At 34.7% G+C, this 25,586-nt stretch overlaps 2 protein-coding genes and 1 long non-coding RNA gene across 4 annotated transcripts; all 3 read left to right on the top strand.

Moving 5' to 3' along the window:
• Nucleotides 1-3,980: 3,980 nt before the first annotated feature.
• On the top strand, nucleotides 3,981-10,028 carry LOC104882421 (uncharacterized). Of its 2 annotated transcripts, none has more exons than XR_788129.3 (3): nucleotides 3,981-4,121; nucleotides 9,699-9,791; nucleotides 9,956-10,028. It is a non-coding gene; the product is annotated as an uncharacterized LOC104882421 (long non-coding RNA). The 2 variants fall into 2 exon arrangements; XR_002032268.2 differs by lacking the exon at nucleotides 3,981-4,121 and adding an exon at nucleotides 9,500-9,624.
• Nucleotides 10,029-10,174: 146 nt separating this feature from the next.
• On the top strand, nucleotides 10,175-11,157 carry LOC132252840 (uncharacterized). The gene is made up of 2 exons (XM_059734200.1): nucleotides 10,175-10,543; nucleotides 10,844-11,157. Exons 1-2 carry the CDS (start codon nucleotides 10,175-10,177, stop codon nucleotides 11,093-11,095), a joined length of 621 nt encoding a protein of 206 aa, XP_059590183.1. The 3' UTR covers nucleotides 11,096-11,157.
• A 304-nt stretch (nucleotides 11,158-11,461) lies between these two features.
• Nucleotides 11,462-11,989, top strand: LOC104882420 (uncharacterized). Its single transcript, XM_019226448.2, has 3 exons — nucleotides 11,462-11,665; nucleotides 11,756-11,860; nucleotides 11,932-11,989. Exons 1-3 carry the CDS (start codon nucleotides 11,469-11,471, stop codon nucleotides 11,987-11,989), a joined length of 360 nt encoding a protein of 119 aa, XP_019081993.2. The 5' UTR covers nucleotides 11,462-11,468.
• Nucleotides 11,990-25,586: the final 13,597 nt, after the last annotated feature.

Here is a 25,586-nt window from a genome sequence, read left to right as displayed (position 1 = left end):
TTTTGGGAGGAGAAAATCAGGGTAATGGTATCCCAAATAAATACAATGCATTTTTTGTTTTTGTTATTGTATGGTACGCTGCAAGTTGTAATAGGTATAGTTCCAGGTTCTCCTTTTAGTTGTGGTGGGAAGTGCCACCTTGTTTTTGCCTAGTGTAATGCCATGGAGATGTAGCAGCCAGCATGGTGATCGGGATGGAGGTTGAGGGTAATGTGGTGGGTGGCTCACGCACCAGCACAAGGGCGTGGGAAAGGAGGTGTAGTCTCTGCCGCCTGTAGGTATGGACATGCCGTGTTCGTACACCAAGGAGAAGACAGGTTCGGCTGCAACAGTTGAGAAAGCTACAGAATGGGGGATTTTTAAATGGTATTGAGAAGGGAACAACTGGCAAACACATGGTGTGTTTTAAAATTTTCTTTGGTGGGCTTGGTTTTGAATTTTAGTTGTTGGGCAGTCAAGGATTGGGGGAGGCACCAGGTCCAAAAGATATGGGCTTGGCTCGGTTGAAATCAAGATGCAGACTTTCCATAGCAAGTTTTCTCAAAAATAAAATCCATTTAAAGAAGAAACTTCTACAGAATGTAAATAATAATAATAATTTAAATTTTACTTTAGGGGATAGGAATTTGGACCTTGGATGTGGTTGGATTTGGGCCCATCCGAAGGCCTTGTTTGGTCCACCTCATCCCTCCTACAAAGTCATGAATGATGACTGATGACTGGAGAGGCAAGACTCGTACAATTTGGATGTATTGATACAGTATTGCCTGGGAGGGAGAGGTTAATGTCGGCGTCATGCTGGGCAGTGTTGAAGGAGTTAGAGGAGATGAGGACTGAGGTGTCGTAGCCTTCAACCATGCAGTCATGGAAGAAGAGGCGGAAAGTGGTAGTAGCTGTGGTGGGGTCGTTTATTTCCTTGGTGCTTATGATCTCCCGCATGATGGGTTTGAACAGAGGGCATGTTTTGTACTAGTAAGCGGCGTTGAGCTTGGATTGTGTGTGGGGAAGAAATGACAACGCTAGTGCTATAAAGAGGAGAGACATTGCCATGGGTTGAGAGAGGAGGGAGGCATAGAGAAATCCCATTTTCATTGTGGGAATTGGTAGGTGTGGAAAACTTTGTTAGCAACACGAGTCAAAAACTGTGGCAAAAGTCGTGGGTGACAACACTGCTACTCTTCCCATTAGCGTCTTCTTGCTGATTCCACAGTTCTTCTTGGTGGGTTCTGGAGAAGCCTTCATATACACTGGTCAGCTCAATTTCGTCATTACCCAATCACCCAAGGGGATGAAAACTATGAGCACTGACCTCTTCCTCTCAACTCTCTCGCTAGGTTTCATTGTTAGTAGCTTCTTGGTATTGGTAGTGAAGAGGATGACAGGGAACAGAGATGGCCAAGGATGGCTAGCAGATAACATCAACTACGGAAGACTTGATTGTTGAAAGAGTGCCATGGCATGATTTCAAAGGCAATTTATAATTTGTTTCTGATGAGAATGGCCCCAGTTTTCCATGTAAACCCTGGTTTGGTAGGTGAAGGTCTTAGTATGGTTGAAGCTTTTTCCGAAGACACACGGTGTCGTGGAAAGTTTCAAAGAAAGCTAGGGTTGTGTCTTTGAAAGGCTCTCACATATTTTAATCAGGAATATTCTATGCCTCCGCGTCTTTGAAAGGCTATTAAGTCTGACTCTAAATTTGGTGCGTTGAAAGGATTCTAAACCTGCCGCTGTCATTGTTCTAGCAATTTCTTTCCTACTGCATCCTCTCTCAATCTCCTCTGCCATAGCTGCGACACCATCTTCCACTGCTGAAATTTCCTCATCCATTGAAACATCATCTTTTCTGTTGTCTGCTGCACATATTGATATTCCCAGCTAGGTTTCGTCCTTAGTGGCATCATCGTTGACCCAAGATTTTAAGTCCTTGCCTCCTAGCACTCTTGCCGGACCTCCATTTGTCATCTCCACCACTGCTCTTCCTCCCTTCTTGACTCAGGTATCAACTTTGTCATCTCCTATTCTCCTCAAATAAATTCCTTCACCTTATTCTTTTCTTCTTCTTATTTCTCTACACCATCATATCCTTCTGTTCTTCCTTCTTCTTTGTCACATTCTTATCAGTTTTCTATTTCGAATTCACTGCCTTCTTCCACTCTACTTGTTGCACCGAATATTACCAATCAAACTTGATTCCACCAACTATCTTCTTTGGAAAGATAAATTTCTCCCTGTTTTAATTAGCAACGACCTCTTAGGATACGTTGATGGCACTTTTCCTTGTCCTCCTCAATATACCTGTGATGCCGAATGTGTAAAATCTGCAAGTTGGGATTGAAAGTTCAAGGAAGCTGCCCTTCTTTCTTTACTTAATAAAATATACCTTGTTGAAATCAAAACCCTTATGATTATATATATATATATATATATTAAAAGTTTTTATATACACAAAATATTAAAATAATCCTTTAAACAATGAATTAATTATAATTATTTTATATGTAAATAATTATTTTATTTAATTAAATTGTAAAAAGTTTTTAATATCATTAATATATTAATTAAATATATCATAATTTTAATATTAAATATATTTTAAAATTAAACATATTATAATTAAATATCACAATATTATTATTGAATAAGATTTTATATAATTTAATAATTATAATATATATATATATATATATATATATATATTAATTTTTTTAATAAAATAATTTTATAATATTTATTACACTTTTAATTTTATTTATAAGAGTTTTATTGGACCCTATAATGTTGAGGCTAAGTACAAGGGAAATTTTAGAAGGTTTCAAGGAATGATCCAAACAAAGAAAAATTAAAAACTTGAATGGGCTTCTTCTATATGCTTCTTTCATAAAAGTAGAAGGGCAAGTAAGAGAAACACACATGGTCAAAGTAAAGAGGACTAAGTAGGTGGTCAAGGGGCAAAATAGGTAATGAAGGTAGCAAAAAGGTTCGAGATTAATGTTGACTCAAGAAATTTCATTAGTATGGGTGACAACTTACTAGGAACTTCTAATTATAGACTTGAAGAGTCTATGGACTTCTTCAAATTTCATATTATCGGGTGCCATTATATTTAGTCAAATCTTGAGGGGAAATGAATTAAATTAACCCTTTAAAAATATTACTCAAAATATGGTAATGGAATATTTCAAAACTTGTATCATTTGTGTGGATTGAAATAGAATATTGCTTTTAAAATGCAATTTCTAACTTTCTATTTTAAAAACAAAAAATAGTAAAATATTTTGTATAAGAGTTGTTACTATTTTCTATTTTCAAAACAAAAAATAAGAAGTGAAAAAAAAATGAATATTAGCCTACTTTTAAAATTTACACTAATTACTTTTTAGAGAAAAAAAAAAACTTTAATGTAGTGTAACCATATATACTTTGTATACATAAGGAATGAAAACTAAGGTATAGGATCATAGGTATTATTATTAGATGGTGCAACTTGTTGGAAAAATCAAAGGGTGGAATTGCTGGATGCTGAAGACCTAGCCTGTAACTTCTCTATCACAATATGATACAACCTAACCAAGATGATTACGGATTGTTAAGCCACCTTAATTTAGACCAGACTTTTCTATCTCATTCGTTTAAGTTCTACCCATCTTACAGTCATCTTTCTTGCCCTAAGGACTTGACCCGGGTCAGATAGTGTGGTTCACGGTTCACCCACCATTAGGTCATCACCAAAAGTCATAATCTTAAATGAAAAGGGGCACAAGGAATAATCTTCTTACCTTTCTCATCATGCATATATTTTATTTTATATGAGTATTAATTACCATTTTAAAAAAAATAATAACTAAAATAGTTTGATTTTAATAATTTTAATAATTTTTAAAAATATCTAACCATTGTTGCACATGTGAAAATCTTTTTTTTCTTACTTATATGTTTTTTCTTCTTAGTTTATTTCTTATTTTAATTTATTTTGTATTTATTTGTTAATATCTACTAATGGATTTATTTTATATCTTTATTTATTATTTGTTTTGCATATACATATTTTAAGAGACAGTGACCTACATTGGACTACGAGAGGTGTGTGATGCAAGACTCGAGACAAAGACAGAGTGAGGAAGGTACACTATTTTTCCTTATACAAACCAACATATTTTAATTATAATACCATTTTTACTTTGGGTGGTTAGAAGAATATAATGGAAGCGTTATTTTAAATTTTGTTTAAATCTTATTGAGTACCTGAATTGTACGAGTTATTCCCCAGCTTAGTTTGATACCAAGGCCCAAATTTTGACCCAAGGCTATGACATAGACTAGTGTGACTTGATTCGCAAATCATGGGCCATACGTATGCTTTCTTATAATAATCTTATTTAATGATGAAATATAGCAATAATTATGGAACAACTTTAGGTGTTTTATAATTATTAGATTATTCAATAAGTAATTGTGTTTTAATTTTAATCAAACATGCATGCATGAAACCTTAGAGTTCCCATTCAACTATCATTGTAAGATAAAAGTTTCTCTTATTACATACTAAAGACATTTAAGTTGTCAAAGTTGAAAAAGGTTTTATCTAAGCCACTTTCAAGTTGACAACTTTTAAAATGTCTAGAATGTGATAAAGATATTTTTTTTGCAATGATGTTTGAATTGTCCGATTAGACAGTGTAGGAAAACATAATATCTATGAAGTTAATTGCTTGTGCTTAATTCACTTTTTAGAAATTTTGGTAGTATTTCCTCTTGTTCTCTGGGTGCATATTTGAACAAGGTCACATATTATACCTTGTTCATTTTGTGTACTTGGAGAACTATGGGGAAATGCTGCCAAAATTTCTTTAAAATGAAATTGAGTATATTGGCAATTAACACATAAGGATTATGTATTCCTACATGGGATAGGAACAACTACCTGATTTTGGATGATGGACATGTTAAAAGGCATAAAAACATGCATCAAAAGGTTCTATTATCATATTGTTAATCCTTTTTTTTTTATTGAGGATGAGGTTCAAATTTTTTATTGCACTTGAATCCTAATTGTTTGTCCATAGAAAGTTTAAAAGAAATTTTGGATGTCACAAATGAGAAACTGAAAGTTTTGAGTGTTTTCTAAAGGTAACTTTTCTAAGTCTATTCCATTTCCATTGTTTGCTTATGTTTGCTGTATAGGAATTGAGTTCAACTATTATAGGCAAATGAATCGTTCCTAGATGTCAAAAGATAGAAGATCAAAAGACTATGAGGATGGGGTTGAAAATTTTATTTCATTTGCAGTTCAAAATTCTGCAAATCAAAACTCCATCAAATGCCCATGTCTATAGTGTGGAAATTTGATCTTCAATACTCCTTAAAAGATTAGAGAACACCTATTCTTTTATGGAATTGACCAAAGTTACCATACTTGGTTTTGGCATGGAGAGGCAGCTCTAAGTAGTGGACCCCCAACTATAAGGGTTGAATGTTTTGATAGAATTCATATTGGTAATGTGGATCATACAGTAGAAATGGTTGAAGCTGCATAAGATGATTGTAAGGCTAATCCAAAATTATTTGAAAGGTTGCTTGAAGATGCTGAAAATCCTTTGTATCCCGATTGCAAAAACTTCACCAAATTATCTGATTTAGTTAAATTATACAATCTGAAAGGAAGATATGGGTGGTCTGATAAAAGCTTCTCCGAGCTATTAAGCTTACTTGGTGATATGTTGCCTGTAAACAATGAGTTGCCATTGTCTATGTATGAAGCAAAAAAAACATTGAATGTATTGGGAATGGAATATGAAAAAATATATGCATGTCCCAATGATTGCATACTTTTTAGGAATGAGTTAAAAGATGCATCTTCATGTCCTACATGTGGAGCTTCAAGGTGGAAGGTGAATAGAAGAGGAAGCAAAAAGAGTAAAGGAGTTCCTGCTAAAGTGATGTGGTATTTTTCACCTATCCCACGATTTAAAAGAATGTTTCAGTCCTCAAAAATTGCAAAAGACCTCATATGGCATGCAGAAGGTGGAGAATTTGATGGAAAAATGCGTCATCCATTCGAATCGCCATCATGGAAGGTAATTGACCATAGATGGCCTGATTTTGTTGTAGAACCTAGAAACCTTAGACTTGCCATTTTAGCAGATGGCATAAATCCCCATAGTTCTTTGAGTAGCAGGTATAGTTGTTGGCCAATTGTCATGATCACTTATAACCTTCCACCTTGGTTGTGCATGAAGAGAAAATTTATGATATTATCTTTGTTAATATCGGGTCCACAACAACCTGGAAATGACATAGATATCTATTTAGCACCATTGATTGAGGACCTTAAAACCTTGTGGGAGATAGGGGTAGAAGCTTATGATGCATATCAAAGAGAGGTCTTTACATTAAGGGCTATTCTATTATGGATAATAAATGACTTTCCTACATATGGAAACTTATCTGGTTGCACAGTCAAAGGATATTTTGCTTGTCCAATATGTGGACCGAAAACCTATTCACATAGGTTGAAGCATGGGAGAAAGAACTCATTTACAGGCCATATACGTTTTCTTCCATGCAATCATCCTTTTAGAAAACATAGAAAGGCATTCAATGGTGAGCAGGAGTTTCGATCACCTCCACAACCATTAAGTGGAGAGGAAATACTATTGAAAATGAATGCCATTTGTAATTCATGGGGGAAAAAAAGGGGAAGACATGAAAAATCCAATGTGACTTATACCAATTGTTGGAAGAAAAATCTATATTCTTTGAACTTGAGTATTGGAGATATTTGCATGTTCGTCATAATTTGGATGTAATGCACATTGAGAAAAATGTTTGTGAAAGCATCATTGGTACATTACTTAACATCCCAGGGAAGACAAAAGATGGACTCAATTCTCGTCTAGACCTTATGGACATGGGCTTAAGGTGTGAACTGGCACCAAGGTTTGAATCGAATCGAACTTACCTTCCGCTTGCATGTTATACATTGTCTGGAAAGGAGAAGAAAGTATTTTGTCAAACTTTAGCTGAGCTAAAGGTTCCTGAAGGGTATTGCTCAAACTTTAGAAATCTTATGTCAATGAAAGATTTGATTTGAAGCTTTATGGCCTGAAGTCCCATGATTATCATACACTGATGCAACAATTGTTACCAGTGGCATTGCGATCACTTTTGCCAAAGCATGTACAACATGCTATTGCTAGATTGAGCCTTTTTTTCAATGCTTTATGTAAGAAGGTGGTTGATGTGTCTACATTGGATAAGTTACAAAATGAACTTGTTGTGACATTGTGCTTGCTTGAAAAGTACTTTCCGCCATCCTTCTTTGATATCATGATTCATTTAACGGTTCATCTTGTTAGAGAGGTGAGACTTTGTGGACCAATTTATTTTAGATGGATGTACCCATTTGAAAGGTTCATGAAAGTATTAAAGGGTTATGTGCGAAACTGTAACCACCCTGAAGGTTGCATTGTTGAATGCTACATTGCAGAGGAAGCTATTGAATTTTGTACAGAGTACTTATCAAATGTGGAAGCAATTGGAGTTCCTAGTAGCACTAATGTTGACCATAAAGTTGGGGCGCCTATTCCTGGAGGTCATATCACTGAAGTTGATTGTAATTTGTTGTTGCAAGCACATTATTATGTGTTGGAAAATACAACTATCATCCAACCTTATATCGAGTAAGGGTCAACTATTTTTATTTTATGTGTCGATTACTTAAACTAATTTTGGAAACTTATTGTTACTTTCTTATACATATCTTATAGAGAACACATGAAATGGTTGAAATTGAACAATTCTCGTCAATCTAAGAGACAAAAGTGGCTACAAGAAGAACACATGCGAACATTCACTCATTGGTTGCGAAAAAAGGTATTGAATTTATTCTAAAAATTGCACCATTCTTAGCACTAATCATAAAAAATATTAATAACTATGGTCCATTCAAACAGGTAGAAGTTGCCATTGCTGACAAAGAACCTATATCTAAAACCTTAAGATGGATGGCACATGGTCCTACCCACTACGTGGCCAAGTATCATGGCTATGTTATAAATGGGTGTCAGTACAATACAAAAGACCGTGATGAGTTAGGAGTTACCCAGAATAGTGGAGTTAGCATTGTAGCAACAACAATGCAAATTTCTAGTGCCAAGGATAAGAATCCAGTATTTGGTGAGCTATGTTTCTATGGTATTATTACTGAGATATGGGATCTTGATTATACCATGTTTAGGATTCCAGTTTTCAAATGCAATTGGGTTGATAATAAGAGCGGCATCAAAGTTGATGAGTTTGGGCTGACATTAGTTGACTTCACTAAGATGGCTCATAAATCAGATCCATTTATTTTAGCCTCCCAAGCCAAGCAAGTATTCTATGTACAAGACCAACTTGATCCAAGATGGTCAGTTGTTTTGTCAACTCCTGAAAGGGACTTCTCATTTTCAGCAAAGGATTATGATGACTTCATGGATAATTCTATTGAACACCATCCTCTCATTACCACCTTGGCACAAGTTGAATCATTTGATACAATGGATGACTCTGATGTCATTTGCATTCGAGGAGACTGTGAGGGATTCTGGATTGATAACAAATCTTCTATGTAACTAAATTTATGACCTTGTTGTTTTGTTGTGAAGGTTGTAACTATCCCATTAACTTGTTAATATTGAAATTCTGCATTTCATAAATAGTTTATTTATTTTCTAAGTGGATTAAATTCATCATGTCTCTAAATTTATTGATTCCCTATTTCATGATTATTATTATACACATATCTCAGAGTGATCTAAAGGGTAATACAAGGATATCAATTTGTCTCATCTCAAAGCTTATGATTTCTAGTTCCATAAGAAAAATGTTTGGTGAGGATCTTCTAGTAAGTTTTTATTATTATTATTTTTAAATATTTCATGACAACATGTGAATATTGTTATCTAGCATGTAAAATGTTCCTAGTATGTTCATGTTACTAATATGAGTTCATGTTATAAAAAATTCAATTTTACTTGCAATTAATGGGTATACTTATCATTTCTCATTGATGTGTTATAGGCATGGATTCAAAGGAAGAGAAAACCCCTTCACAAAAAAAATATAGAGGGGCAACAAGGAAATCCATGATTATAAGGAATAGGAAAATAGAGGGATAAAGTTGGTCATAAAGTACAATGTTGATGGTATCTATGTAGGAGAATCTTCTGTGCACCTAACAAGCTACTTAGGTGTATTGGCACGTACGATGGTACCAATCAAATATAACACATGGCGAGATGTCCTTGAACAATTGAAGGATAAGTTGTGGGACTCTATTGAGGTTACTTTTTTTTTTTAACATAAATAAGTTTTCTACAATCTCTATATTTCTTTCAAATTTTGAGAAACTAATGACTTTATAATTTGTAGATTGCTTTTACATTAGACAAGAAAAGCAGAAGGAATTGTATGCTTACATTGGGAAAATGTTTTCAATCTTTTAAGAACATGTTGACTGTGAAACATATTCTTCCTTTCAAAGATGAGCCAGAGCTTCTTAAGAAACCACCAGTTGAATATCATTTTATCGATGATGAAGATTGGAATATTTTTGTGAAAAATAGGTTGTCTGAAAAATTCCAGGTAAAAATACAATTAACATTAAACATACTACATGCATCCACATATATATACTAAGCATCCATTTTAATTTGTAGGAATATAGGGAAGTACAAAAACAGAGAAGAAAGAAGCATATATATAATCATCATCTAAGTAGAAAAGGGTATGCTGGACTTGAAGAAGAGATGGTAAGTTTTTGTTAGTTCTTATTGTGGTTTAATTTTATATGATTGTATAAGTAATGAAGGAATATTTTAAATAGGTTTCTTAATTGTTTCTTTTATGACAAAAAAATAGAAATAAAACCACATGTGTCATCTAATAACTATCTTTAATTTTCCATTTCTATTAGATGATTGAAGCTGGCTCCACAGAAAGCATTGATAGAAGTTTACTTTGGAAGAAGGCAATGCAAAAAAAAGATGGCAACTATGATGATGTGATCCTACCGGTAGTGGAAAAAATAGTAAGTAGACATTTTGTACCCAAAAATCACATCTTTAAACACCTTATTTGGTTTTACCTATTTGAAAGTTAACTTCATAACTTCCTTTTTTTTTAGGATGAATTGATGAAAGAGTCTCAAGAGAGTGGCATAAGCTATAGTGGGAGCAATGACATACTTTCTCAAGCACTAGGTACTCCTGAGTATATTGGTCGGGTTCGAGCTAAAGGGAAGCACTACATGCCTGGACGATATTTCAATAGTATGTCAGAACGTGTTGTGAGGGATATTTTAAAAGCAACTCAAGAACATCAAGTTAAGTTTGAGGCTGATGTGTTAGCGAGACTATCTCAGATAGGAGTTGCTACACCACAATCTGATGTGAGTAGTTCCAACATGAAATCAAAACTGTTGCTTCTACCAGAAGTAGTGGAGAAACCAATTCGTAAAGTTGAGGAGGACACCTTACCTGTGAAAATAGAACCACACATGAAGGTGTGTTATTTTTAGTTTACATTTCCTAGTTCAATGACGTAATTGTCACAAATTCCTAGATAATTTTCATAAATAATTTATTCCAATTGCTTCTATTTTTGTTAGATTAATACTTACATTTTAGGTAGATTCTATTACAGTATAATTACTACTAGTAATATTCTATTCCACTACAACTATTACTTATAAAATATGTAACTTTATGTCTTAAATATAGCCCTAACATAGTCAATGCACTTTAAACTTCATTTATTGATTATTTTTTTATATTGAAATTAACAATTTAATTTACTTTTGAAGGCAAGAAAATGTGAGTTGGCAGTAGGGACCAGAGAAAATATAGTGGCTGGTGGAACAATTGTAATGGATTGTGGTCCCAACTACCTAGTTGTTTTGGATGCTCCCTATGAGTCAAATACACCACTTCCTATTCCCATTCCTAGACAAGCTACAACAGTTGGAGCGGCAGTGGGCTACCAAGTTTTATGGCCAACCCATTTAGTCAATTTGAGTACTAAATTCATTAAGGTGTGTTATTTTCATTTGCAATAGTTTATAAAGATATGTATATCATTTGAAAACATGGTGCTTTCTTTTATAGGGATCTCACAAAGGGAAAAGACAAGAAACAACAAAAAATGACTTGAAAATTGGTGAAAACCCTCAAGATATCAACAATTTTGATGCATTAGTAGGTCTTATGCTAAATGAGGGGAAAGCACAAGGTGTGGAGGTCCCAAATGATGTATTTGGTGAGAGTTTTAAGACCTTCCTTATGAAAGAAGACATGGATATGATAATTTCATTTAAGGAAGTGTCAGCTAATTGTGTCATATATTATATATGGTAAATAATTTTATAACTTGCTAATGTGTGTTAATTTATATATATATATATAAGTAAAATGGTCATTTCTTATCAAGGTATGTGGAATTTAAACAGGCACCTACAGAAAAAGCTAAGTGATGCAAGGCTCACCGAACGATTTGCTTTTATCAATCTAGCTTTAGTCTCTAAAGCTGGAATGGGTGAGACAACAAAGGAAAATAGGTCAAGGTTGATTGCAAATCGTTTAATGCATGCAAAGCGTGCTGACTACATTTTTATTCCATATAACCCTGAGTAAGTTATGAAAAATATTAAGTTTTTTTTTTAATGTTAAATAGCTTAATCAATGCTAATTACTAAATAATATCTAATGTACTATTGTAGTTTCCACTGGGTCTTGGTGGCATTGGATATGAGGACAATGACTGCGTACTACCTTGATCCGATGCAAAAGCAACCATGTGATGATCTTAAGGAAATTGTTAACATGTAAGCGTCTTCATTTCCATACTTGAATATAGTACATAGTATCTAAAATGTTAATTTTCTTTTCCATGTAGGGCACTACGAATTCATCCACCAAAGAAACAAAGATCATCAAAGTGGGAGCCGACATAGGTAAAAGTAGTGGTAAGTTACTTGGTTAGAGTAAGATATATCATATGACCACTTATATCAACCCTAAAATTTGAATATGGTTTTATGTTTTGTCACTTAGATAATAATGACATAAAACATCATGATATTAATGTTTTTATGGTACCATAATTCATATGTGTGCCTATAGTGCCCAAGACAACTAGGAAGTGTGGAGTGTGGTTATTATGTGATGAGATACATGAAAGATATAATTGTTGATCCAAGCCTCCTATCCACAAAGGTATATACTCATTAATAAATTTTATTAGTTTCTATACTTTAGTAATTTTTTGTTAACTTAACTAATCATCATGTATGTACAATTAATTATTAGTTTAAAGGGAAAAAATCGTATAGTGAAGTTGAGCTTAATGAAGTACGATTTGAGTGGGTTATGTTGGCAACTCAATTGATTCTTACCCATGCCTGAAGGTATAAATTAACATCTATAATGCTTGATTTTCATTATTAATAAAGTCTTGAATGGACTAATTTTTTTAATTTACCATCTTATGTATGCAGATGCCCTCATTTCAATCCAGTAAGAGTTGTAGATCACATTTTGATGATTCTCATAAGTTCTCACCTCATGATAAGTAATTTTTTCCTCCATAGTGATAGAATATAATAGTTTTATACATAAACTATTTCAATATAACAAATCAAATTATTACATCATCACCAATGTTGTTACATGGAGAAGTTATTTTTGTTATTGTTGTATGGAGAAGAAGCATATAATTTGTGAACTCAATAAATCAAATTATTATATCATGATCATCAATGTTGTCATTATTATTGTTGTTGTTGCATAGAGAAGTTGTTATTGTTATATGTTTGGACTAAACAAATCAAATTATTACTAATATAATTATCACCATCGATCATCAATGTTATTGTTATTGTTATTGTTGTTGTTGTTGTTACATGGAGAAATTGTTATTGTTGTATGGAGAAATTGTTATTGTTGTATGGAGAAGTTATTGTTGTTGGAAAGGTTGTTGTTGCATCAACAGGTTGTTGTTGGATGGAGGGATGGTAGAGAGCTTTTTTTTTTTGTGTAGGGTTAATTATTATATTTGGGTTATAATTTTGGAATTGAAAATAAAGGCAAGTTTTAGAATGGTTGTTATTATGACATTTAACCAATGATTTGTAGGTTTCTATTGCCTTGGTTATGCTCTTTTAATTTTTAGTTTAATACTCTTTTTTTCCTTATGGAATGTTATTAGTTAACTAAATTTGGTAATATAGGAAAGTTGTAAGAAGAAATTAAGGCATTTGCAAATGGTTAATATTAAATGTCTTATATTACTAGATATGATGATTTATGATTGAAACTAATTATAAACCATACCTATTGGTATATTCATATATTTATTTGTGAGAAATGAGTTTGATATGTTAGACATAGATAAGAAAATATTATATTACATTCCATATTGTAGAATTTATACCATTGAAAGCCTAACTTGTTTCCTCTAACTTAATAATGAACTAAAAAAGTATTTTAATATTTTATAAACAAGTATCAAATTAAACAATTTTTCATCTTCATTGAAGCATAACATCTCATTAAATACCAAGTTATTCTCATTTGCACTTCTTTCATGGACCATTTATAGATTTAGATTTAACTTTCATTGCATGTATATTAACTAAACATAATTTGTTTCTTCTATTAATTTTTTTTTAAATGTATACAGGTAAAAGATTTCAAGTTCGGGAGTGGATATGCAACCAACAAAAATACTTTTGGCTATAAATACTTTTGGCTTCTTCTTATTCTTCTTGTAATATTATTTTTGATAAGGAATTTGGAGACCTTGTTTTTTGGTACATGTGTACTTGTTTTATATATGTTGAAGTTGGAAAATATGCTTGTAAATATTTTGATACATTTACAAATTTGCGTATTAATTAACTATGTAGACATTAGTTCTTTATCATTATATTATTCCCAAATTTATTCAATTTCTTTTGGAAGATGTAGTTATTAATATTGAAGTTATTGTTTAGTACTTTATAAATAATCATGTAGCCAAAATTATATATAACAAGACATACAAAATATATCATTTCAATAGGGGGATTTTCAATATTATTATCCACATAAGATGACACTTTTTTTAGTGTCGAAATAGACAAATGATATTTTGGCCATTCCTTGGCGCTAGTGTAAGTGTTAACATAGGTAGATCAATAATGATGTTTTTTAACGTGTTAATATAAACCAATCAACAATGACGCTGTCTAGAAGCGACATGGTTGCCTGCACCCATTCCTTGATAGAGGCGAAAAGGACGCTTTCGAGAAGCGTCATCGTATACATTTATTGATGCCTAAAAAGCGTCATTATTAGCCTTTTTTTCGTATAGTGAGACTCTCTAAAAAAACTCTTTGAAAAATCCTTTGAAAAATCCTTTGAAAAATTCTATGAAAAATTGGTATTCGTATTTAGAGAGTGACGGTTGACCTGCTTTTATAGATTGCTAACACAGTCCCAATGGGACTCTACTTATAATTAGAATATGACTCAAAGTGGAAGATGATTCTACTTATAAATGGAATGGGACTCCACTAGCACAATCCCAATAGGACTCTTCCAAAAAATATAAGACTAATAAAAATAAAATAAAATAAAATAAAATAAAAATAATTCCCAAAACGATTCTTCCCAAAAATATAAGATTAATAGAATAAAATAAAATAAAAAATTATTTACACTCTTCCTACATGAATTTCCTGAAGGACTTTTAATGGAACACGATAACTCTCTGTCTAATTAAGAATGTTAATGAAAGAAAAGAGACACATCCATTCAAAACCTTATCTTAAATGTTCACACTATTGGATCATTCCTGGCCAGTCGTAGTTGGTAGCCTGGTAATTTATATTTGTTCAATGCATAATGGGTAGCCCAACAAAAAACATGAACAATTTGAGCCATATTACCATTGATTTTCTATTATTGATGCAACAAAGAATCCAAGTTTGTGCTATATATATATATATAACTATAACTATGGAGATTTTTCAAGCAAAAGGCTATTGTAGAAAACCAGTGATACCGACTGCATGTATTTCTGTGTGATGTATAAAAATATCATGGAATAATTAATGCCAAAGCCGAAAGTGGTGGTAGGCTCGGTAACCCTAGAGCTTTATATACAAGGAAGTCTTGACAATTTTGGTTTCAATGGGTGATCATTTGACTAGGCTTTGGGCTATATGAATAGCAATATTTTCATAGAAATGGATCCAACTCTTAAAAAATATATGAAAGAAGTATCGTTGATATCTCAATTTTTTATTTTGTAATTGTGCATCTCCTTGTCCTCATTATGGCTCACCATGGACAATTTAATGCTTTCATCTAGTGCTTACTTTCTTCATTTCTTGAGATGTGAAGATGTAAGATTTTAAATGAATTGCACGATGGAAGCTAAAACACTGCAGCTTTTTATTCAAATAATTAATATATGCATTTGGTTTTCTTACCTAAAATAAATAGTTTTGAATTAGTGATGGGAAATTTTTATTGAACTTATATTCTAGATAAAGTTTTAATTTTTTTATTTTTATTTAAAAAAGAAATACAAATTACATTTTTACACCAAATATTGAGGCCTTTTTACTTTATGTTAGAAAACAAATGCCAAGTGAGAGATGTAGTTTGGTTAAAAAAAATTAAGGTGTGGGAGCCAACAATCATTAAAGGAATTAAACATACCTCGTAATTACAAAATAAATAAACAAATTAAGGGTGCATGATGAAAGTGAATGATGTACTAATTTAACCCACTCATCTTATATAGAGTACCCAAAAATAAACAAATAATGCATATATTCTTATAAACCCTTCATTTTTTCCACTAGCACATAAATTTTTTTATTATTTTTTCTTTCATCTTAGCTTTTTTTATTTTTATTTTTATTTTTATTTTTTAAGTGTGTGTTTAGGACCTCTTTTTGCTCAATTTTTCATTGTCTCTTATTGGTTCATGTTTACTTGGCTCATTATTGACTTTTAAGCTATATTTTGGAGACCATTAGAGGATTATTATGGGTTTGAGCATGATTATTAGAGGTCCCTCAGCAACCTTGGCTTAGAATGAGGACATGTGTCCTCATCGTAGCCATTTTTTTAGAGGTCTTTTGACCTTTTGTAAGGAACCTCTACAAATTGAAGTTCAATAGGGACATACTCTAGAGAAACGACCTTTCCTTCAATAAGATCCCTAATAAAATGATGATGAATTTCAATGTGCTTAGTATAGGAATGAAAAACATGATTCTTTGAGATATTTATAGCACTAGAGTTGTTATAGTCTATGTTCATGGTTTCTTGTTCAATTCCATAGTCTTTAAGCCTTTGCTTCATCCATAGGAGTTGCGTATGACAACTCCTAACAACAATATTCTCAACTTCGGCAATAGATACAGATATAGAATTTTGTTTCTTACTAAGCTAAGCCACAAGACAATCTCCAATAAAAAAAACAAGCACCAAATGTGTTATTTCTATCTTCAACGTTTCTGGCCAGTCAACATCGGATATCCAACAATCATAAGAGAAGAATCATCGGATACCACAAACCATAATCAAGAGTTCCATTTATATAATGAATAATTCTTTTAACAAACATTAAGTGTGACTCTTTGGGGTTTACTTAATATCTAACACAAGCTTCAACACTAAAAGATATGTCAAGATGACTCACAGTCAAGGATGAAAATATCGGTAATCACGGATATATCGGTACTTCGATTTTATGGATATATCAGCGGATATTTTGGAAAAAAATATCGGTAAGCTTAAAATTGTTAAAAACTCATGAAAATGTAAGGAAAACCTCATAATAATATAATTAGAAGTATAATAGACATTTTAAAGTTATTTTATTCAAAATTTTGATATATGTATAACATGATTTATCATATTTGATAATAATATCGTATGCATCGATAAAAATATGAATTTTATAAGTGTACATTTATTATTAAATTACACCTAATATTATGATATTTGATTATAATATGTCTAATTTTAAAATATATATTAGTATTAAAATATGATCCATTTAATTCAATTGTATTAAACAATATAAAATAAATTATGATATATATATATTTTTTAATATTTAATTAATTATTAATGATATTGAAAAAAACTATGAAGAAAATTATATAATTTTTATATTTTTGGTAATTAATTAAAATACTTTGCATTTAATTATAAAATAATTATAATTAATTTACTCTTTAAAATATTCTTATATTTTCTTTATATAATGAGTTTAAGTATATATAAATTTATTGCATATTATATATCAAAGGGCAAGTTAGCCCAAGTGGTAAGTGGGTGAACCCCAAACCTTTTGGTTTAGGGTTCAAATCCTCTCGACAGCAAGTAAATGGGAGGACACTGTAGTACCACTGTAGCGTGTTTGACTCCCGATTTCTCGAGATTAATCTCTAAATATCGCCGGACCGATATTTCTTCATGAAATATCGTGTCAAAACCCTTCGATACACGACATGATATTTCGGCGATATATCGCCGAAATATCGCGACATTTTCTTCCTTGCTCACAGTGAGGTAAAGTAAGCTTCCTATCATACTTCTGTAGAGTTTTTGCTCAAGATCTATTCCAGATGCATCCTTGCTTAGCTTAGTGGTAGTGCTCATTGATGTCCTAAAGTGTTTAGAAGATTCTAGATCGAATTTCTTAACAACTTCCCTAGCATACTTGGATTGAGAAAAAAATATTTCATATTTTAGTTGTCTTATTTGCAATCTTAGGAAAAAAGTTAATTCACCTACTATCAGCCCCTCAAACTAAGCATGTCAACATTGTGGTCTCATGTAGGTTGCACCTTGGCCCCATGAGCAACTTGTGAGCAATGCAAGGTACAACGTGTGGGATGGACGCCTTAGAATGGTGAGCTATTGGCACACATGGGTAGCAACAACACATAGGAATGCTGGTGTGCCAGCATGCTTAAAGCCACACACATGCACAAGCTCGATGCCTTCATGTGGTGCAACCTTGGGCACAATGACATGGGGATTGTGGGAACTTGGATGGGATGCCTTGGATAAAAAAGCCACATTGCAACAGGAATGAGTAGAGCCTCAACAACAAGGGCCTTGATGTGTGAGCCCAGCATGCACAGATGCAGCAACATTAGTCATGTGTAGACAGACTTGAGTTAAACACATCTTGGCATTGGGATGAGCCTAAGCAAGGTTTGGTTTTTTGTAGTAGGAAGCACAATGAATTGATGCATCACATGAGCAAGACTCCTATCGCATGAGACTCCTAGACAAACTAGGAGACTAAGGCATGATGTAGGAGGAGAGGGACTCTAACATGCAAATAATCCTAATCAGGGTGGGAAATTGAGTCTCCATGCACAAGGAGGTAGAGATATGTGGCACGAAAATTTGAGATTTAGTAGGAGTCGGAGTCCTACTCAATATGGCATCTGTTAAGCTTGAGTCAGAGTTGGACTAGGACTCAAAAGTCAGTTCCTTAATAAGATCATACTACTTAGTGCAGCCTAAATAAAAAGAGGGTTTGTGTGCCTTCAAAAAGCAAGTGAATTACCCGGTGCTTAATATAGGAATCCTTATAGAGAACCTCTTATATTTTATAGGAGATCAATAAAATACGAGTTGGGGAGAGCCTTGTAATTAGAGTGTGTACCTTAAATCTTAGAGGAAGGTTAGCCTAGAGTGTGTCTAGGTGCTACACAGATGCAAAAACTTAGACCCAAAATTACATGTGTGACAGTTGCTATCAGAGCCCATGGCTTCGAAGAGTAACGTCTTAGAGGCACTACATGAGCAAGTTGCTTGGTTGGAAGCGGTTGTTAGTGGTTGCAATTCAGGCTCCCTTCTATTTGCAAGAGTGGTGAAAGAAACTGAGGAACTCGGAGTACAACATGTACTCACAGAAAGTTGGGCTAAATATGTCGAGAAACAAATAGATTTCCTCACAACCATGATCAAGTGGCCAATAGAGGAATTTTGGGGGCACCTTAGATCTCTTGAGGATGAGATCATGTTGTTAAAGCAGGTGATGTTGTAGGGCACGCCATCCATTTCAAAACTAGCCCCTACAAATGTGCGATTGCTTGAGTCCAAACCCTTTGGTGGTGCCTAGAATGCCAAGGATTTGGAGAATTTCCTTTGGGACATGGAGCAATATTTCAATGCTGCCTATATCCTTGCGAATGAACAAGTAATGATCACATCTATGTATCTCTTTGAAGATGCAAAGCTTTGGTGGCGCACGAGAACTAGTGATGATGTTGCGAATGGGAGACCAAGGATCAACACTTAGGAGATGTTGAAAAAGGGACTGAAGGATCAGTTTTGACACATAAACAAGGTGTGAGTGGCCTAGGAGCCTCTAAAGAAACTTCATCAAATAGGTTTTGTTAGAGACTATATCAAGGAATTTAGCTCATTGATCCTTTACATTAAAGACATGTCTGGAGTTGACAAGATCCAACTTCATGTCTAAACTGTAGGGATAGGCTCAAATGAAATTGAGGAGGCAAGGTGTGTGAGACTTACCTTCGGCTGTGATAGCTACTGATTACTTGGTAGACAATGAGTTAAGTTCTTCCTCTACTACGGCTTAGAAAGGGAAGAACCAACATGAACAGTTGGGTAAAAAGGGGGAGTCCAAGCCTTCCAAGAAGAATGATGGAAAAACAAACAAAAAGTCTAGGTCTTCTTAGGCTAAAGTGGGAGAGAAGGAAAATTCCTCACAAACAACCAAGCCATCTAATTTTTTTATATGCGACGAGCCGCATCACGAGGGACTGCCTAAAGAAAGAGAAGCTGAATATTGTTATTGATGCTAAAGAAGACAACAGTGAGTTGGAGACCCCCATGAGAGTTAACCCTATTCAATTTCTAAATGCAATATGAGTAAAGACCCATAAAGGCATGTCGAGATGGCTATGGGCGGACAAAAAGTTATGGCTTTAGGAGATAGTGGGGCAACCCACAATTTTGTTTCAACATAGAAAATAGCCAAGCTGGGTTTAAAGCTTAACAAGGATGATAGCAAGCTAAAAGTTGTAAATAGCCAAGCATAGGAGCCCCACGACTTAGAAAAGAATGTGATGGTATAATTGAGGAACTAGAAAGGCACCCTTAGCTTCCTAAGTGTGTCATTGGATGATTTTGACTTCATATTGGGCAATGAGTTTTTCCAGAGGGCAAAGGTAACACTACTGCCACATCTGAATAGAATGTTCATAATGGATGAGACACAACCTTGCTATGTGCATGGATTGAACAAGCCACCTAAGAAGTCATCTAAGGAAGAGACTATCTCTACCCTACAGGTGGAAAAGGGTCTAAGGAATGGAAAACTTACTTATGTCATTGCCTTGATAAAAATTAAGCTAGAAAAGATGGTGGAAGTTATTAATGAGATTGTGTCAATTCTACAAGAGTATGCAAACATGATGCCTCTGGAGTTGCCCAAGAAGTTTCCACTAAAGAGGTCCACTAACCATCAGATTGAGCTAGTGCTAAGGGCCAAGCCCCTGTACAAGTCCCTTATCTCATGACTCCTTCGGAACTAGAGGAATTGAGGAAAAAATTACCTGAGTTGTTGTATGCAAGGTTGATCCAACCATCAAGGACACCATATGGGGCATTGGTGATCTTTCAGAAGACACAAGATGGGTTGTTGCAGATGTGTGTTGACTATTGTGCACTAAATAAAGTCACTATCAAGAACAAGTATCCAATATCGTTGGTTATAGACTTGTTTGATAGGTTGACTAAGGTTGAATACTTCACAAAGTTGTATTTGTGATTGGGATATTAGCAAGTTTGCATTGCTAAGGGAAATGAGTCTATGACTTCTTATGTGATGCAATATAGGAGTTATGAGTTCTTAGTTATGCCTTTCGACCTAACTAATGCTCTTGCCACATTTTGTAACTTCATGAATAATGTCTTATTTGACTTCTTAGACTCATTCATGGTGGTTTACCTGGATGATATCATAATCTACAACCAGAATGTACAAGATCACCTAGTCTACCTTGGGAAAGTATTTCATAGACTAAGGGAGAATTTGTTGTATGTGAAGAAGGAGAAATGCGAGTTCGCACAAACAGAGATCAAGTTTTTAAGGCACTTGGTGTCTAAGAAGCAAATATAGATGGATCGATCTAAAGTGGCAGCAATCTAGGATTGGCCTGCCTTTATGAAAGTAACATAACTATGTTCTTTCCTCGAGTTAGCTAACTATTACAAGTGGTTTATTAAGGGCTACTCTAAGATAGCCATTCTTCTTACTAACTTGTTGAAGAAGAAGAGGGAATGGAAGTGGGAACTGGAGTGTTAGACTACCTTATAAAGGCTCAAATACGTTATAACCTTAGAGCCAATATTGAGACTACTTGACCTTGAGCTTCATTTCGAGGTATAGATTAATGCCTCAAACAAGAATTTAAGGGGTGTAGTGGTGTAAGAAGGGCACTCGATGGCATTTGAGAGTTAAAAGTTAGATGTAGTAGAGCAGAGGTACTCCACACATGAGAAAGAGATGACTGCGGTCATCCATTGCCTTGAGACTTGGAAGCATTACTTGATGGGTACCAAGTTCATAGTATAACAATGTGGCTAACACATTCTTTATGACTCAGAAGAAGCTGATGCTAAGCAAGCTCAATGGTAAGAGTTCTTGGCAAACTTCGACTTTATGCGGATACATAGAGAAGATAGGCACAACTAGGTTGTAGATGCCCTAAGTTGGCAGGAGGTAACAGAATTTGATGGATCCCTATCCAGAGTTGTGGCAAATTTCATTGCTAGACTGAGGCAAAAAGCTCTACAAGAATCTACATACAACAAACTAGTGGAACATGTGAAGGAAGACAACACTAGACGTTATCGATTGGATGATGGACTACTATATTATGTGGGTAGGAAGCTATATGTTCCCTCTATCAAATTAAGATGGGAGTTGCTAAAGGAAACACACAATACAAAGTGGGTTGGTTACCTCGAAAAAGAAAGGACATTTCCTTTGATTTCAGAATCCTTTCATTAGCCCAATATGAAGAATGACGTGGAGGCTTATGTGAAATCATGTTTGGTGGGTCAAATGGACAAGATAGAGTGAAAGAAGGAAGCAGGTTGGCTGCATCCTCTACCTATCCCTAAAAGACCATGTCAATGTCTTTCAATACTGGATTTCCTAAGGTGTAAGGATATTGGTTTATCATCGTGGTAGTTGACAGATTCTTGAAGTATGCAATGTTCATCCTAGCGCAACATGAATGCCCTATTGAGGAAGCTACGACACTCTTCTTTAGGAATGTGGTGAAATACTTTGGGATACCTAAGGATATTGTGAGTGATCGAGGCTCACAGTTTATATGCAAGTTTTGGGTGGAGTTGTTCAAGATGATGGGAACATAATGCAAGTTCTCCACCACCAATCACCCTTAGATGGATGGGTAGATTGAGAAGGTGAATGCTTTGTTGGAAGAATACCTAAGGCACTATGTATCGACTATGCAACAGAATTGGTTGGAGCTCATAGATGTAGCCTAATTGTTTTACAACCTGCATTAAATTTTTCCAAATAGGAAGAGCCCATTTGAGGTGGCAATTGGGTTCTAACCACATATGCATATCAATGGATTGGCTACTTTTCAATCAGGATAGAGTGTGAGTCTTGCAGCATACCAGTTTGCTAAGACCTAATAGGAATTACTTGATGAAGCCTGAGAAAGCTTAAAGAAGGCAAACCGACGGATGAAAAAGTATGCTAATAAAGGGAAGAGACCATTGGAGTACCAAGTGGGAAATAAAGTGATGCTTAAGTTTACTTCCCAGATTTGGAAAAAAATAAAAAAATAGACATTATCAGAAGGGTTTGATTTTGAGATATGATGGTCCCTTTGGGATTGTGAAGAAGATTGGTGTTGTCACTTACAAACTGAAGCTTCCAAATAGACTACAACTTTACCTTTCATTCCATGCAAGCTTCCTGAAACCCTATCATGAGGATCTTGATCTAGATATAATGCAAGTGAAGAGGCCACCTCCTAACATCTAGGAGTTTAGTAGGGACATAGCGAGCATCCTAAAGGATAGGAAGATGGGAAATTGGAAGGTTAAGTGGACCAAGTTCTTGATTCACTAGAGGGGGACGTCCGAAAATGAAGCAAGATGGGAAAAGGGTACCACCCTATCATAGTTTGAAGATAAAATACAAGAGTACCTACAAGCCAAGTCGACAAGGATGTCAAAGGGTTCAAGTAAAGGGGAGAGGAAGGGGTGTTTATCAACCCCTCAAACTAAGCATGTTGACATTGTGGTCTCATATAGGCAACACCTTGGCCCCATGAGCAACCTGTGAGTAATGCAAGGTGCAACATGTGGGATAGATACCTCAAAATGGTGTGCAAGTTGTTGGCACACATGGGTGGTAACAACACATAAGCATGCTAGAACGATAACATCTTAAAACTCATACACATGCACAGGCGAGGTGCCTTCATGTGGCACAACCCTTGGGCACAATGACATGAGGATTGTGGGAACTTGGATGGGATGCCTAGGACAAAGGAGCCACACTACAATAGGGATGAGCATAGCTTTAGTAGCAAGGGCCTTGATGCATGAGTCTAGCATGCACAGATGTAGTAGCACAAGTCATGTGCAGGTAGACTTGAGTTAGACACTTCTTGGCATCAGGATGAGCCTGAGCAAGGTGTAGTCTTCTACGACAAGAAGCATAGTGAGCTGATGCATTGCATGAGCAAGGCTTTTATCACATAAGACTTTTAGTTAAACTAGAATATTGAGGCATGATGCAGGAGGAGAGGGACTCCTAACACGCAAAGACTCCTAATTGGGATGAGAAACTAAGTTTCCATGGACAAGGAGGCAAAGATCTATGGATGAGAATTTGAGATTGAGTAGAACTTAGAGTCCTACTCAATGTGGCATCTATTGAGTTTGAGTCAAAGTTGGACTAGGAGTCAAAAGTTAGTTCCCTAATAGGATTAGACTGCTTGGTGTAGTCTATATAAAAAGAAGGCTTACGTGCCTTCAAAAAGCAAGTGAACTACTTGGAGCTTAATGTGGGAGTCCTTATAGAGAACCTCTTGTACTCTATTGGAGATAAATAAAATATGAGTTGGGAAGAGCTTCGCAATCGGAGTTTGTACCTTATGGCTTGGAGGAACATTGTGTTAGGATAGAGCCTTTAAAAACATGATATGATGTAATACACTATTGGTTTTTATTATTTATTTAATAAAGTTCCAATTCACTTTTATCTATCATTTTTTCATGCATTATATCTTGTAAGTATTTTAGCCTACATCTTTTGCATTGTATGTGACTTAGGTGCATTAGAAGTTTCATAGAAGATCCAAGTCATGGGTTCCTTGCAAATAGGTGACTTGTTCACAGTTGGTTCATGGGTCTAGGCAACCCATTAGAGGTTGTAGTGCACCACCTCCTAATTGGAGAGATGACTCGTCTTGGCTATTGGGATGAGTTTTCCATGGTGAGTACTCTAGTGTGTATGGTTGCGCATTGGATTTGACCTATAATGAGTTATAACTTATGGTTATCAAGTAGTCATAACTTCACCAAGTTGTTTCATTGTGTTGTCTCTCAACCTTGAGAGAATATTGAGCTTGTGTTGAAGTTAGCAGTGGCTTTAACCTACGAGTGAGATCGTAAACTGATCATATATTCCCTATGGATTATGTCATTATTTATGGAAGTTGGTAGCAATAGGTATTCTCAATAGAGGCACCATGATATCTCTTGAGATTGAGATAATGTGTCCTATTGGGTGATTTTAAGGAGATGTGTTCATGAAAACTATGGCTATAGTAGTTTCTTAAGTGGAACTTGACATAAGCTCTTTGAGAGTTAAAATATGTCAATTGAACACAAATATGAGAATCTATAACTCAAGGATGATAGAGGTAGTCTTGAAAGGCTGATAGCTTTCATCTTGTTAGACTATGGACACCAATTCATGGGAAGACTGAACACAATAGATAGCAGGTCATGGACTCGAGCACTTGGTGTCTCGTTGTTATTTACATAGGATACTGGAGTTCAGTTGATTCTTTATAGTGGGATGTTGAATCAACTTCAAAATTGGATTATGAGGGAGCCAGTCTTCCTACGGGTCCCAGTAGTCCTCGCTCTAAGCTCATATACCTTGTTGGTACGGGTTATGAGGGTTGAATTGGCTCTAGGTTCACTTTTATGCATAAGGGTGTTTTGGTAATTATGTAAAGTTGCACAAGGGTAAGTGAACAAGGCCTCTAAATTTGACTAATTGATTAATTAGTAGGCCCTTTTGGGTTAACTAATTAATTAGAAACTTTTTTGGGCTAGATTAAGTGACCCAAGCCCTTAGTGAGCTCAATTCACTTAAGCCTAGTAGGAAGCCCTATAAATAATTCTACGGATTAGGGTTCCCATAACTTTTCTAGAAAGTTGTCTTCCATCTCTAGAGAAAGAGAGAGTTATTGCCTCCACAATTTCTTCCAT

This window comes from Vitis vinifera, chromosome 17, assembly GCF_030704535.1.
Source record: "Vitis vinifera cultivar Pinot Noir 40024 chromosome 17, ASM3070453v1".
NCBI lineage: Eukaryota > Viridiplantae > Streptophyta > Magnoliopsida > Vitales > Vitaceae > Vitis > Vitis vinifera.
This window is presented reverse-complemented; position numbering and strand designations above follow the sequence as displayed.